This window comes from Mustela erminea, chromosome 7 (assembly GCF_009829155.1).
Source record: "Mustela erminea isolate mMusErm1 chromosome 7, mMusErm1.Pri, whole genome shotgun sequence".
Taxonomy (NCBI): Eukaryota; Metazoa; Chordata; class Mammalia; order Carnivora; family Mustelidae; genus Mustela; species Mustela erminea.
Window position 1 is genome coordinate 60140570 of NC_045620.1, and position 16229 is coordinate 60156798.

The window sequence follows — 16229 nt, forward strand, 5'->3', positions numbered from 1 at the left end:
TCTCCCTGCATCAACGCGACGTGTGTACACACCTCTCATACACAGACCCGCGAACTGGATGTGCATCCCTGATATCTAAGTGCTGGTGGGGGAAGTCCTTGAACTCCAGCCTGGGTGAAGCTCATTAGGGGCTGGGACTGCCTTGATGCAGAATGTCTCTGGCATCACCATGGACTCCCTATGTCTGGAAGCCTGAGATGTTTCCAGGAGCCTTTGCTGTTTCTGTTTGTTGTGCTGTCATCTTCACAGTGAACAACTGATATTTTTTTCCTGGCACGACCTTCAATTGTGAAGGTCAAGACCTGAAGGGCTTGTGCACATGTTGCTCTCAAAAAACCTAATGCCATTACCTGGTTCATTCATTGCTCGCTTTCACCTTTTCTCTACCTTGGATTATCCTTGGGAACATCCTGAAATAAAAAAAAATTTTTCTTAAATGAAGAAAAGATGTATGCATGCATAGATAACAAGGGACAGAAACTGCCTCCAGAGGAAATTGTACAAATTTGTTAATTTATTACAAAATGGCCACTCACAGAAAAACACAAGAAAACCTTTATACTTTTAGATCCGGGAAAGGAACTGGTGTCTCAGATACAAAATAATTTACACATAATTCATACAATTTTATTTTATATAGAAATAGGTCATTATTACAACAGCTGTACAATTCACTACACTTTGTCTTTTAATTACATAAAATCTTTTCTTTAGAAACATCTCAACATAACAAAACATACAAAAAAAGCAAAGTGCATTTTGAAAAGGAGAATCCAATCCTCGATCTTCTCATGAAAGATCTGTAGAAAGGTGCAGCATTCTGACTCAAGGGGCCGGCGCGTGCTGGGGTTTCCTCGGGGACCCGGAGCTCCACGGGCCTGCCTGGCCCGGGAAACCTCTTCCTCCAATTCTGTCTCGGAGGTCCCAATAGGATTCTGGAATATCAGCTGCGTGATTGTGCTTTGCTTTGAGTCCGCCTTTGTAGTTGCAATCAAGGAAGTAAACAGGAACAGTCCAGTGTTATATTCAGGGGAGACAATAATCACCAGAAAGAGCCTCCTTCCGTTGGGTTCCAGGCCAGAGGGCATGGGTCTGTGGTCCGGTTAAGAACCACTGGCTCTGCCATCTGATTGGTGGGCTGTTTTTGATCCTGTGGTGTCCAAGTGAAGTCGCGAGACCTACTTATTTTTAATACCTGAAAGTGCCTAAGTTATCTCCTCTGTGCAGCTGTGCAAATTAAAACAAAAGCCACCATTTAAAAATAATGAAAAATAATCTCTTTATTCTCTCTCTTCAACAGATCTCTGACCCAGTGCTTCTGGAATGCAAAGGAAAGAGGATGAAGAGAGTAAAGGCCAGCTAGCAAGTGTGGACGCACCACAGCCAGCTAGAGGGACCAGCGTGCTCTCAGGGAGGATGCGCCCAGCCGTGCCATCTGCTAGGTGAACTGAGTAACAACACTTACGTGGGGGCACTCGTTTCCAATCCAAGTATGGCTGTAGAGCGTGCCCGAGAAACACAGAGGCCAGGGAAACATGGCCAGTATTCTGATCATTTTCCACGTGCCAGCCCCCGTGCTCTGGAGATGGTTACCATCCAGGAGTTCTGAAATGTATGCAGTGTGCACAAAAGCCAAGGGTTTCAACTCCTCTCCCCAATTCTTGTGGCCACCCCCATGGTCCGTCCATTGGTTAAAGCTGATTGTGACCCGATGGACATGCCAGGGCTCTACCGGGGTGGCTGCTGGAGGCCCGAGGACTCAGAGAGGCTGCTGACCCTTCGGGGAGGGCGTGAGGACTGGGGCGGTGGGGGGTAGCCCAGGGTCCCTGGCTGTTGCGAGTAGGTGGAGAGAAGTAGCGAGTCCTGTTGCTCACTGTGCAGAGAGGTTGGTGCCTGCACCTGGAAAGAAAGGACAAAGAGCTAGAGGACTCATCTCTGTGGGTGGCCAGGGCAGGGGGTGGGGGGTTGGTGTCTAATCGTGGCAGTACCTTGGGGGTTGGGTGGGTGGGGAAGAAAGGAGCCTGAGGCTCTGACAGGTGGGTGTGAATTCTAAGCTAAGTTCTCTGCCAGCACTTTGGGTCCCAGTGGGCCAGGAAGCAGGCTTTGGGGTGTGGTTTCCTGAACAAGTGCACATGATCTACACGTGGCCTGTGTATTTTGGGATGTTGGGACCTGAGACCACATGCAGATCATTGACAGGGCAGAAACCAAACACGCATGCAGTCTGTATACTTTTCACCATGGTCCCTGATTCAGTGACTGCTCCCCAATACTGCCATTCTCCAGCATCAATGGGGGAACATCCTAATTTGAAGCCCAGAAACTTCAACTGGTCAAACCCTAACTTTGGAACCATCAGTCCCATCCCATACTCTTCCCATCCATGAAATCTCCCCCGTCCAAACCACCCAATGCAGCCCAGGCACACCTGCCCCTCCACTTCGGCTCAGGCTGTCTCTCTTATTGCAACACTGTCCCTTCCTCTCCAATCACTTCACCCACACTTTGGCTCTGCAGCAGATGCCCTGGGGGCTTCCTCCATGAAGGCCTCCAGCCACAGTGCTCTTACTGGCACAAACAAACCCTGGCTTCTTTCTAGGACATTCCTTCTCCCCACATTGTAGCACAAGGTCCTGGAGACCAGCGAGAAGGCCCAAATGCTCTGTGTCTTCTTACCCCATGTCTTGGAGGAACAGATTCCCATCAACATGTTTGCTGCCAGGACTGCAGAAAGACATGGGAGGCCTCTAACTCGGCCCAGACCATCCCTGCCTTCTTCACCTGTGCCCATCTAAAATCACTTGGGTCCCACAAAATGACAAGATACATAAAGCTAAAGTCTTGAGTTAACTTCCCCTATGCTTGAAGCCAGGGAACTTGGAAAATACATCACAGGTGGGTTAGCATCTTTGGAATTAAATTGCATTTGAGACCTTCCAGAAGGACTCTCTTCATCTTTATCTCACTTGTCCTTGAAATGTCTCAGTCACAACACTCTCCTGTGGCTTTGAAGGTATCTAAACAGGGAAGCAGAGCAAAGGGAAAGCCTTGCTCTGCCCTGTGGTGGGGGCTGGAGGCCCAGGAGTATGTGCAAAGGACAGAGGCAGGGCTGGGCAGGAAGGAGCATTCTGGGCATATGTTGGAGGGAAGGCCAGAGCCCCAGCAGACATTTCTGGTCCCCTCTGAACATCAACCACTGGCTCTCATGCTCCCACCTTTCAGTGTGTTTGGCACTTGCTTAAAGTAAGCAGCGACCATATGTGAAAGTGCCCCACATTTTCCTGGAAAGCCCCAATTTCATGCCACATTATTGTATTTGTCAAGCAAGTTGGATGAATCTTTAACTAAACATGATATAATTTGTATTTATATAAGACCGTGTGTGTAAACACACTAATGAGTCTCACAAACATAGTAATTGGTGTTTGACTTTTGCTCTCAAAAATAGGGATACCATAATAACAATTACTTCTTAAAGATGGATTTTTTTTTTTTTTTGCAGGCATTAGTCATCTTACTGATTCAAATTTGCCCCACTCTCTCCCATATTCCAAACTACCCACAAAACATACTAGGTACAAATTTTGTAAATAGTGTTTGTCAGATGGAATAGCATTAAGGATGGATATTTTAAGCACATAATGTATGAGGCATAATAACTGAGTCTAAATTTCTCCTACTAAATATACAAACACTTTATAAACTTTAAGTTTTATAAACTTCATAAACTATAAAGCCTCAAACGCAAATCTACCTGGGGCTTGTTCTGGAACTGAGGACTAGAACCATCCTGAAAGCCAGGGAGGGAAAGGCCTGTCAGGCCGGGGCTGTGGAGCTGTACCCTGTGCCCGGGCGCATGTGTGTGGCGGCCCCCACCTGCAGGAAGTGCTGTGGCTGCTGCTGGGCCTGTGCGGGCTGCAGGGGCGACTGCCTGGAGGCGGGGAAGCTGGGCTGGGGCACCGCCTGTCCCATCAGCAGGACGGGGGGCGAGGCGCTGTTGCTGGTGGTGTGCATGTCTGCATTTGGAAACACGGCCTGGCTCTGTGGATACCTGTTTGGTCACATGTGGGAAGGAGAAAACAGACTTTTAAGAAAGAGGTGTTGATGTGGCACCAACAGCACAGGCAACAAAAGAGCACACAGATAGACTGGGCTTTGTAAAAATCAAAAACTTTGGTGCATCAAATGACACTATTCCTGGATTGAGAAGGCCACCTATGAAAAAGTATTGGTGAGTCATATATCTAACAAGGGATTGCTATCCAGAATATTTTTAAAAAAATTCCTACAACTCAACGACAACAACAACAAAAAAAGAGCCCGACTGCAAAAATGGGCAAAGGGTTTGAACAGACATTTCTCTCAAAAAAAGACACAAATGGCTAATAAGCACAAAAAAAAAGATGCTTAACATCCTTAGACAATAGAGAAATACAAATCAAAATCAAAATTAGATACCGCTTCATAGCCATTACAATGGCTATTATGAAAAAACAAAAAACAAAAAACAAACCAAAATAGCATTGATGACGATGTGGAGAAATTGGAACTTGTGCACTAATAGGAGTGGAAAATGGGGGACACCTGGGTGGCTCAGTCAGTTAAGTGTCTGACTGTTGATTACAGCTCAGGTCATGATCTCAGGGTTGTGAGATCAAGCCCTGAGTCGGGCTCCACGCTGAGTGTGGAGCCTGCTTAAGATTCTCTTGCTCTCTCCCCAAGTCCCTCCCCCCTCACTTCTTTCTCTAAAAAATAAGTAAATAAATAAAAATTTAAAAAAGAAATGTAAAATGCTATTATGGAAAACAGAATGGCAGTTCCTCAGCAAATTAAGTCTAGAATCATCATATGATCTGGCCATTTCCACTTTTGGGTATATACCCCAGTGAAGATGAAAGCAGGGACTCAAGCAAACATTTGTAAATCTTTGTTTGTAGCAACATTATTTTCAATAAGCAAAAAGTAGAAGCAGCCCAAGTATCAACTGACAGGTGAACAGATAAGCAAAATATGGCATGTACATATAATGTAATATTATCCAGTCTTTTAAAAAGGAAGTAAATACTGATTCATGCTAGAGCATGGATGAACCTTAAAGGCATCATACTGAGTGAAGTAAGCCAGTCACAAAAGGAAAGTCTTGTGTGACTCCCCTTAGATGAGATTCCTAGAGGAGTCAGGTTCATAAAAGAGAGCAGATTGTGGGACTGGAGAGTAGAGGGAACGGGGAGTTAGTGTGTAATGTGGATTAGAGTTTCAGTTTGGGAAGATCAAGAAGTTCTGGAGACGGGCGGTGGTGATGGTGGATGTCACTGAAAGGTATGCTTAAAGAGACTTAAAACAGTAACATTTTTGTTGCATATATATTCTACAACAGTTAAAAAAAATTACAAAAGAAAAAAGGTGTTGATGATCATGGGCCATGAACAAGAGGCAGAGGAAGGCTAGTTAGGAAAGCTCCAGAGGAGCAGAGAATAGGAACAGGTGTTTAAAGACTCCACAGAGAAGTCCATTTTGCATTATATTTTTGGAAATGTCATGTCTCTGTCATTTGTAACAAGATGGGGCATTGGGTCATGTCTAGAAGAGACGGTAGAGGAGACAGGGAAGGTAGAAATTGGGTTGACCAAACACTGGAGAGTTCCAGAGGAAAGAAATCCCATTTCCCCCTTGTTCACTGCATTTTAAGCATCCCTGGAGAGTGATATAACAAAAGTCTTTGTTTTGTCTCACTGAAAGCACCATTGGAGAATTTAAAGATGGCTCCCTGAAGTGCGCATTCCCCATGTGACCCCCCCATGGGGTTTTTATTGGGGTAAAATGCTGTAGGTACAGACCCCCGCCCTCAGAACTGTTCAGTAACCATGCACTGCTACTATTCTTGCTGCTGAGGGAGGAGGCAGGAGGAAGGGCTTCCCAGCGGGAAGCGTGCATCCCAGGGAATGGGGTGGGGGAACTAGCTAGAACTGTCCCAGCGAACTGCTGACAGACACTCAACCAGTGTTTAGACAGGAAAGATGCCTGTGACATTGTTGTACTTCTGCCTCATGTCAAAGAGCTAGGAACTACTTCCCAGTCGCTTTTCGTGTATTCAGTCCTCTATCTCCACTACCCTTTGTCCTGAGTAATTAATGCAACAGGGGAGCCAAGCCACTCCTGGACGTTGGGGCTGCCAGTGGTGAGGAGTCTGGGGAAAGGAGAAGGTTGCTTGTCTGGGAGGAAAGGAGGACCCACACTGGCAGGGTTTCATGGTCCCGTGGCTCGGCACGAGGGCTCCGAGTACACCTGTGGAATCTGCCAGCGTCTGTGCGTCAGAGGAAGCCATAGGAGGGCCCTGGGGAGGGGGATCAGGCTACATGTACCTGGGTTATTACCAGGGGGACAGAACTGAAAAGATGCCTAAAGATGATGACAGAGAATATAATTGTTTCCTTTAGGTCCTATTCTAAGCATGGGATGCTGGCACACAGTTTTACCTTTTTTAGTGAGAAATGGAAGAAAAGCTAAGGGGGTGCCCCTGCAAAGGGGGTAGGCACACGTTGACCTTGCCTTTGGTGCGACACGCACGAGGAGCGCTGCTGGTCCAGGCCGATGAGAACCCTGCCAGCCCGAGAGCGCTCAGCGCAGCTCTCTGCCTCCTCCCTCCACCCGGGGCCACCTACTTGACTTGCCGTCCAGTCCTGCTGACCTCTGAGGGCTGCCTCGCATCGCAGGACCCAGGCATCATGGGCTGGATGGGCTGGCTCAGCAATAGCCTTGGAGCAGATGGGGGGAGATAAATGGGAAACTTGAATCAGCACCCCCACTGTGGACCCGCTGGCTGAGGGCAGCACCTGCCCAGCCCGGCTGGGCCCATTCTGGCTGCCCATGATCCCCACGGTGCCCGCTCTGCTCTCAGAGGGCGATGAGTGCAGCCATCCGAGCCCCCGGGCCTCTCTAGCCACTCTGTTAGCCAGAATCACCTGAACTCTGCCTCCATCCACAGCAGCAGGGAGGCTGACAGGGTCACTGGAAAGCCTGCACCTCAGCTGACTTTCAAACAAGGGCAGTCTCTGTACCTGAGCTGCCGGTCATGGCTGAAGTCTGGGCTGGGCTGGCACTGGCTGCCATCCTGGGAGGCAGAAGCGAGTGTGGTCAGGCTCAGAGCGGGTGGGAGCACCGCCGCGGCGCTGCTGAACTGGGACGTCAAGCTGTTCACCGAGTGGCCGCTTCCTTGCATCATCTGCGAGCTTCGCATTGGCCTTGGACCCTGGAGCCATCATGTTAATCAGAAAGGTAAAATTCAGACTCAGCTCTGGAGTTACTGCTCCAGGAACCCTCCTTCCCAGAACCCCTCTCTTCTATCCACCTTGGCCCTTCTTCTAACTTAGGACCCACGAGTTTGTTTTTTTTTGTTTTTTTTAACTATTTTGATCTTGTGACTGTCCCTGTTGGCTTCTAAGCATCTCAAGGATTCCTTGATTCCCTTGGACCTACCACAGTGTCAGGCTCTCTGCAGGCCAGGAAAATGTGCATGAACCAAACTACCTTCTGATTCATCAATTCCACTCTAGCAAGGACCTCCTTGCTGTTTCCCTCCAACTCATCAGGATCACTCCTGCCTCAGGGCCTTTGCACTGGCTGATCGCTCCACGTGGAATGCTCTTCTCCTTAATACCAGTATGGCTCATTCTCTCATCCTTTCAGGTCTTTGCTCAAATACAATCTTCTCTTAGAGAAGGCCACCTAGTTAAAACTCCAGTCCACCATTCCACCTTCACCAGTGGTCCCACATCACAACTTGACAGGTTGGGATCTTTACTTGTTTGTCTCTCCCCTGACTTGGATCAGAGAGGCTTTTTTTCTTTTTCCTTTTGTTTACTGCTTATCCCTCAGGGCTTAGAACTTAGTGCCTATTACATGGTGAGTACTTGACAAATACTTGTTGAGTGAAATCATAAATGAATGAGGGATTGGGCTTGGATTTGCTTGTGCTCTTTAGGTTTTGCCCTGTTTGACTGACTGTCCATTCATATGATGGCACCACAGTGTTTTAACCCTCTGACCTTCCATGAAATCTTTCAATGTTAGTGTAGGTCCTTCCTCATTTTTGTGGGTTTTTTTTTTCTTTTCTAGATTCTTCTCGGCTATCTCATTTTCTCTTGACCTTTAGAATCCAAAGGCTGCATTTTAAAGGAAAGCCCTTAAGTCTGGGTGAAGATGGGCCAAACTCTTAAATGTGTACTTTCCCACTTTTTATTGTACATGATCTGTTTACATTCCCTGAGGAGTCAAGGCCAGTCTTATTCACATCTGTTCCCCTGGGGGATGGTGAATGAGAGGTGCTCAGAGCAGATGTTTGCTGGACCCATGGTGATGGATGCCAATATGAGGCTTGAGGAGAGGCTATATCTTGCCTTCTGATCTTTGATCTTCCAGAAGCAGGGGCTTAGGACTTCTTAATTGTATTCAGTTCAAGTGCGATTGATTGACGGGTGACTGTCAGCTTGCAAGGTCACGGGTGGCTTGTAGTAGGTGGTAATGGCTGTGAGGGAAGGGCCTGGTGGGGAATCTGAGGTACAGAGAAGGGCATGCTGGCCCCGGGGAAAGGGACAACAAATGGAAGTGGATAGCCTGTGTTCTCACACTGAACGTGGCTAAAACCAAGAGCAGATGATGAGGACACAGGACACACAGGCGGGGCTATATGGCTGTCAGTGTGTCTGGGTGCCTAGATCTCCCTCTCACCCTGGTAAGGATCAAAGCTAAAGTTTCAGCTGCAGGATACCTTTGAGGTATTTTAATATATTAATAAAACACAGGAGGAAACTAGTACAACTTGGGGCTTCAGAGTGTCTTAGAATAAGGAAAGGAAATCCCTGCACCACCATCATCTAGCCCTGGTCACAGAAGAGGAACGGCTCAATAGGTTTCCAGGTAAGGGAGACTGCAGAACTCTTGCATGCCCTGGTCTGCTTTGGGGGCCAGAATTGAGCACACTTACTTGGGTCGATATCACACTGGATTCTCTGAGCAGGTGCTGGTTTGCCACCTGGGCAGAAGCGATCTGCCCGGGAAGTTGAGGGCTGGTCACAAGCTGGGCCTGGGAGCTTGGGGCCGACCTCTGCTGGACTTGCTGCTGAGCCTCAGGCCTCGGGGCACTGCTGAAGCTCAGGGATACAGCTGGCTGCTGTAGAAACATCTGCAAGCAGAAAAGGAGGGCCTTTAAGGTTGGGATCACAGGGGTCTTCACCTTCGGAGCTTTGCCTTCACAAACCAACGTACTGTCTGCACCTTCTTTGTGTTTCCCGTCCACGGCAAGAGGTCAGCTTTCTGGATCTCTCTGACCTGCCGGGGAAGAATTCATTCACTCCACATGGGGGCATCGGGAGGCTATAATGCTGCGGGCATAGCACGAGGGCCCTGGAGATGGAGCAGGGGGTTGGAAGGACACTGACCCTTTGAGAAGCTTATGGTCTAGCAATGGGGGTCTAACAGGATGAAAGATGCTTAGATCCAGATGGCTTACAAATGACTTGATGTACTTGTACAGAGTCTGGGCTGGCCTTTTGGTTCCTTAGGAAGAGAGAGAAATACCCCAAGAATGGAACGGTTGGTGGGAGAGGGTGGACTAACCTGTGCCACGGGCTGCACCATCCTGGAAGCAGGACCAGGCCACAGACCAGGGTGTATACCCACCCTGTGGTTGGTACCTTCAGCCCAGTGCTCCCAGCTGAGATGGCGGATCTGCTCCCATTAACAAGGTAACTGCATTTCCAGGAAGGCCAATATGATAAGTTAGCCTGGCCATCTTAATTTGAAAGGGTTAAGGGAATTTGATCAAGTTTGTAGAATGTTTGGGTGTTTGTGAGAACCTCAATCTTCCTCATTTGTAAGTCTGATGTACTTGATTTAAAAGAACTGAGTGCTTTGAAAGATTTCACTTCTAAAGTTTGCATGCTTTAGAAGGCCTTATTAGGCCCAGGAAAGTTTGAAGGCTTTAGATATACTAAACTTGTAGATTAATGGCTTTTGTGGATATGTTGATTATTTACAGTTTGTTCAATCTATAAACTAACTGAACATAAATAAAAACAAGTAAAAGCACTGTTATTTTTAGATCAAATTAGTAGATTTGTAAATCAAACATAATCTGTAAATTGATTCTAAAAGTCTAAGAAGAACAACTTTAATACTTTCAGTCATAATTTAAACCTGACACCTATAGCCAGCTCTTCAGGAGCTGGCTGAAAACTGACATTACCTAACATATTGGATTCTTGACAAGCAATACCCCCCCCCCCCCCCTTTAGGCCTGGGACTTAGAGTTCAGAAGGGAGGCCCTCTTCTTTCCAGCCTCTGGGGTTTTAATCCCAGCTCAGGTATCCCAGACGCCCAGGGTGGGTGGTTGGCTGAATTGGACCAAGTCCCATCTCCCTACTGTCCAGCCACATCCCTCCCCCGCGCGCCCCCCCCCCCGAGCGGTTTTGAATGAGAGCTCTTTGTCACTTTAGACGTTAAGAAGAATTTTCTGGGTATCCATCATCTTAGATACCGTTTGGGGATTAATACTTTTGTGTTCCCAGCTCCCTATTATAATATGGCTTATCTATAGCACATATGGTGACCTACACTTCATCACTTCGGCAAAAACCCAATACTCAAACTACATAACATACATTTTTCTGGTAGGGAACAATTTACCTTCTGATCAGATTTCGAGTCAATGCAAACTTTATGACAGGCAATATAATGTGGCTTCAATCATATATGTTAGTTCAGATTCCAGCCCCCATCGTCTACTATGGTATGACCGGGGCACTATTCATGACTTTTCAAAGCTTTAGTTTCCTCGTTCATAAAACAGTGACATCAAGAGCACACAGCCCATAAAGGATTAAGTAAGATTTATGCTGAGACATAGTCAGGGCTCAATCAATGTTAGATAGCAAGAATAATATTTAAAATGAAAAAAAAGAGAGATGTCTGGGTGCTGCCTCCATTAGGCATCTGCCTTCAGCTCAGGTCATGATCCCAGGGTCCTGGGATCGAGTCCTGCATCGGGTTCCTTGCTCAGTGGGGAGCCTGCTTCTCCCTCTGCCTGCTGTTCCCACTCCTTGTGCTCTCTCTCTGACAAGTAAATAAATAAAAAATCCTTAAAAAATGAAAAAAAGGAGATCTTTGTTCTCTTGCCTCTTTGGGCATATAAAAACTATCTAAGAAATGAATGAATGGAATGCATAAATGAATGAATAAACAAATAAATGAGGCTTTTGCTCAGAGAAGGGCAAACTGTTTCTGCTTATGTCAGAGACTGCTGGGTCTGGGCTCTGTCTCGTTGATGTGTGTCTTCTGAGGGTAGAAGGCACCCTCTACTTGTCCTGTGTATATCTGTATTCCCACAGTGCCTAGCCAAGTGCTGGATACATAATGGGTGTCTGCCGGATGGAGGGATGGTTGAAGGGATGGAAGGAAGAGTGGGTGGCAGGAAGGATGGATGGAAAGATGGAAAGATGAATGGATGGATGCACGGGTGAATAGATGGAAGGAAGGAGTGATGAGTGAATAGATGGACGGATGGATGGAAGAAAGGATGGGAAGATGGATGATTGAAAGAACTAATCAAGGAACAGGTTTGCCTTTGCAGCAAGTGCCTGTCCGGGCATTTCTTCAAGTAGCCAGCAGAGGGCGCGCATACTCTCAAAAAGAGAGCAAGAGGCATCCTTCCGACTGCCGGGACTGACACAGCCTTTCAACAGAACAGCTCTCCCCGAGTGGTGCCCTTCGTGACTCCATCTAGGTACAAACACCAACACCTTGAAGGACCTCTCCCCGATAACCCAATCTTTTTTTTCTTTTTTTTTTTATAATCATACTCAGCAAGCATCACATGCACACATGGACTCTATGAAAGCTCCAGGGCACCAAACTCAGGTGGGAAAGTCCACTGACCTTTGAGTAAAGGATTTTTGGGGAAACAATCCTGGTTTGCTGCTGTGCACAATCCATGCCTCTCTGTTTTATCCAAAATAAAGTAAAATATTATGGCTTAGGAAGATGATGTCTTAAACAGCACCGGGGTCAACTTTATAGAAAGTATGAGAAAAATAGCTCCCTAATTCAAATAGAAAAAGTTATCAGAGAAGAAAAAAAGCTTCTAATTTTTAAGAATAAACCAATCGTATGCTTAAATGTGGTTTCTCATTATTCTAATCTGCTTACTTTTACCAGTACTTAATATCACAGAATATCTTAGAAATACACAAAATAGGGGTATAAGGAAACCTCATGTATCATCATTAGGTTTCAACAATTATCAACATTTTGCCATTCTTTTTTTTTTTGCCATTCTTATTTAATTTCTCCTCCCCCCTCCTACCTTTTGAGGGAAGGGATAGAGTAATTTTTACTTGCTTATTCTTTATGCTTGAACCACTTTTTTTTTAAACGAATATCACATCTTGGTTAAACATTTTGGAATGTATTTCTTTACATCTGTAAGCCTGTAAAACTGTAAGAAGGAAGACCGCTTGAAGAAAAGTTCTCTGGTTGGACTATTTGTGGATTTCCATGTTCTTTGGAAAATTCCACTGCAAAGATAAGGTCACAAGAATGAAAACAGGGAAGGAACACATTGGAGGTCTTGATTTCCACATCAACCCTTACAAAACTCAAGTGCTCTGTGGGCATATACACTTTGAGGGGTAACACAATGCATTGGTTACAAAATAAAATAGAATTCTTTATAACAAGGAGTGAAAAAGATAACCTTGTGTCGTCTGTTATTTTAGAATTCAGCTTGAATGTGGAAAAGGCAGGAAATAGAAAAGCCCGGGCTTTGAGGAGGATGTTCATACGCCTACCTTGCTTTTAGCACTTTCTGGCTCAATTTTCCCCTTCCTGTTAGTGTAAAAATTCCATTCAAGTAATTGGAGTCAGGCAAGTTCTGCCAATCAGGCCCTGGATCGGTGAGAAAACATTACGGCTGGGAAGAAGTAAGTAAAAAGGGACTTTGACACCTTGATGACTTCATTTCTTTTCCAGTAAACACGGTGGTCCTCTTCCCCTGTCCATTCTGGGGTGCGGCCGAGGAGGCGGGGCAGCTGCTGGGCTGAGGGCGTGGCCGGACGCTCCGCCCCTAGCCCAGTAGGCGGGGCTGTGCGTGTGCTGCTGGGCTCGGTCCTTCCAGTGAAGAGCGAGCCCTGGGTGGAGGGTGTGTGCAAGGGCACCTAGTGTCCGGAAAGCCGGCCAGCAGCGCCTCTGGGGGTACCCACCCCCCCGGGAGGCACTATGGCGGGCAGCAGACGCCACCCCATCACGCATTATCTCAGCGTGCACCAGCTGGGCACTGCACCCGCACAGAGCCTGCCCGTCGCCCTGGGGAGGGTCTGAGTGGACTGTGCCCGGGGAAGCTGCAGGTCCCTGGCTCCAGCCATTTTCCCCAGGGACTTTCCTGCTTCCTTCTGCCTCTCCTAAGAGGGGGTTGCAAATGCTTAGAGCTCTCAAGGCAGACTCCCAACGTGAGCTACAATTACATTTACAATTAGAGCCTGGGTCAAAAGAATGCACTTGGGAAGAAAAATAGCCTTGCACTTATCCAGGTAAAACTTGGTAAAAATCATTTATCCTTGAAAGAGATCTAGTATATACAGGTTTCCTTCAAAACACAATCTCTCAAAAGGATTCAAGGAGGGGAACTCTGGGGCACGGTGTCACGGTTAAAAGCTGCTGTTGTCAGAACATGCAGAACATGTCAGAACAATGGGCATGCACAAACAGGGTGGTCTGGTGCTGACCTCCCGCCCTCAGCTCCCTCGGCTGCCCCCGCCTCGGTGCAGGGTGCAGATCTCATCATTTCCCACATCTCCCTCCATTAGCGCTTTGGATGAGAGACAACAGCATGATCACGTCCACCTTCCCCACCAGCAACCCCTGCAGTTACACAGGTGCTGGGGGTTTATAACCCCACGGGGGAGGCCAGCATCAGTGCAGGGTGATCAACTACCACTTATGAATGAAAACGCAGGGGATGTATAGACATTATGTGCCCAACAGAGCAAGGAGTAAATGGGGTGGAGTCATGTGAGATTCGAGTTTGGCCTGGAGTTGGGGATGGAGGAGGTGGGATTCGTTCGTTGTCCTTGGTGTTGGGGGTTTCAATATGCTTAGTAAGCGGGACTCATCAGGGCAGTGCAGACGGACTTTGGCAGGAGTCCTGCCCACCGTCAAAGGATAGGTACGTATGTTGCAGGGCAGCAGGGAGGACAGAGGCCATGGCAGACACTGGCCCAGGAAGGGGCATCACCTGGATGTTGGAGTCCTGCACCAGGCAGAGCTGCTCCTGGATCTTGTGGAGCTCTTCCTGCTGCCACCGGATGTTGGCTTGCAGGATCCGTGTCCGCTGCTCCAGCTGGTCTTTGATGGTCTGGAACATGCTGAACTGCGCTGAGAACTTGAAGGTGGAGTCAAAACACACAACCAGATGAAAGAGTGATTTCAGCACTGCACACAGATGTTGCTGCTGTTCTGAGCAGCCCCGCCCACTTTCATTTCCGGTCCCTTACCAGCCCCTTCTGGTGTCCCTACTGAGCCACTCACTGCGGGGGAGCTCAGCAGCACGCAGGGGCTTTGGAGGAAGGGTGGGCATTTCAAGGGTCCCCATGTGGGCTATTCCAAGGCCCACCGGAATTTGCAGGTCTGACGTATGGCAGGGCAGTCTGGGAGGGCCACAGAATCTGGACGTTGAGTTTGTAAGTAAGCAACACTCACAAAATGATATTCCAAATTTGGTTAGACAGACAAGTGGTTTTGGAGACAAATGTCAAAAAGCTCCCAGGAGAGCAGATGCCAATTCACAGGCAATCCGGGGTCCTATCATTACCCTAAATCTGATCCTGGCAAGCAGGGCTCTTCCGTAACAATTCACAAATGAACTTCACTCCAACACTTGGCGGGGTGGTGTGTGCGCTCCGCAGGCAGGTAGGTCTGCTCTCATAACCAGCTGGGGCCACGGAGGCCTTATCACCCTCCGTCCCACCCTTCTCTTCCCCCAGGCTTAGAACCTCTTAGAAACCTGTGCACAAAAGAACTAAGGAAAAGAGGCAAAGGCGTACAATCACCTGACGTTTGTCCTGAGGGTAACACTGGCAGAGGGCGACCTTATTAAAGGAGGAACACTGATAAATGCTTTGCATAAGAGTGCCAAACTCTCCCTTCTTTCACTTCTTACCCCTTTCCTGGGACAGAGGTTGGCTTTAGGAAGATTCTACAGGTGATCCCTGCCCCATGCTACCTGTCTACCTTGACATAAGTCATCTCCTTGCAGGAAACACGAGGAGAGTGTGGGATCATGGCCAGTGAGGTCGGGACTCCTGCTCTGGGCTTCCCAGGGGACTCAGTAATTTCTGTTTCTTGTGTTTGCTTGCCTGGGGCTTCTCTGCTCACCCCTTCCTTCCTCCCTCCCTCTCTCCCAATCTTCTTCTCCTCCCTGCCTTCTTTTTTTTTTTTTTTTAACGTCCATTCCCTTGATCTCTGTCCCAGCAATCTCCCTGGTCCATTTCTTGCCTTTGTCTTTTGTAAACAACTCCAGAGACACTTCCTCTGCCCTTTAACCTCCCATAGTGGAAAAGTAAGGAGGCCTGGAGAGCTTAGGGTACAGCTGGGATACACTGAGGATGGAATAGCTGACCACAGTTTAGGGAGTGGCAAAATAATCAATAAAAAGAACCAGTACGGATAATAAAGGCAGATGCTGCAGTTTGCAGAGACCCACGCTTGCAGAGGCAGGCACCAATTCTTCACATCATACCCCCATGTCACACATATGACTTGCTTGGGATCACACAGCTAGAAGGTGGTAGGGGCCAGAATGTGAATCGGGAGCCTAGGGAGCTGGGGGAGGCCAAGAGGTTTTGCCAGCAACACCTCCCCCGCCTCCTAGTTCCATCTCAATCAGAGCATCTCTGGCTTCAGACTTCATTTAAAATAAAAAGTTCTGCTGTTCAACATGAGTTTAAAAATACCTGTGCCCTGCCAGACTGTATCAGCAAAAACTTCAACAGAATGTAAGTGATCAAAACACTGAGCTGGGTTTTTTGAAAGAGAATTTGTTTGAGAAAGTAAAGAGTTCTACCAGGTATGAAATTAAAAACAAAACAGAACAGAACACAACACAACACAAAAGCTTCCGTGGCAGGTCCTACAAAGTCAGGAAACACTCGTGCCTAGGCCTTTCACATCCAGTAGAAAGG

The 16229-nt window shown here is 47.5% G+C and overlaps 1 protein-coding gene across 8 annotated transcripts in view; it reads right to left on the minus strand.

Moving 5' to 3' along the window:
* Positions 1-501: 501 nt before the first annotated feature.
* The window catches only part of NPAS2 (neuronal PAS domain protein 2), a 154053-nt gene continuing 138325 nt past the window's right edge, over positions 502-16229 (minus strand). For 3 of the 8 annotated variants that reach the window (XM_032351792.1, XM_032351786.1, XM_032351790.1), the window contains 7 exons: positions 14285-14431; positions 9274-9327; positions 8984-9181; positions 7059-7249; positions 6663-6755; positions 3877-4051; positions 502-1899 (listed from right to left, as the gene is read on the minus strand). In XM_032351792.1, coding sequence (XP_032207683.1) covers positions 1729-1899; positions 3877-4051; positions 6663-6755; positions 7059-7249; positions 8984-9181; positions 9274-9327; positions 14285-14431 — 1029 coding nt within the window. In that variant the 3' untranslated portion in view covers positions 502-1728. The remainder of the gene's footprint in view (positions 1900-3876; positions 4052-6662; positions 6756-7058; positions 7250-8983; positions 9182-9273; positions 9328-14284; positions 14432-16229) is intronic. The other 5 variants (XM_032351793.1, XM_032351788.1, XM_032351787.1 and 2 more) reach the window with 4 other exon arrangements.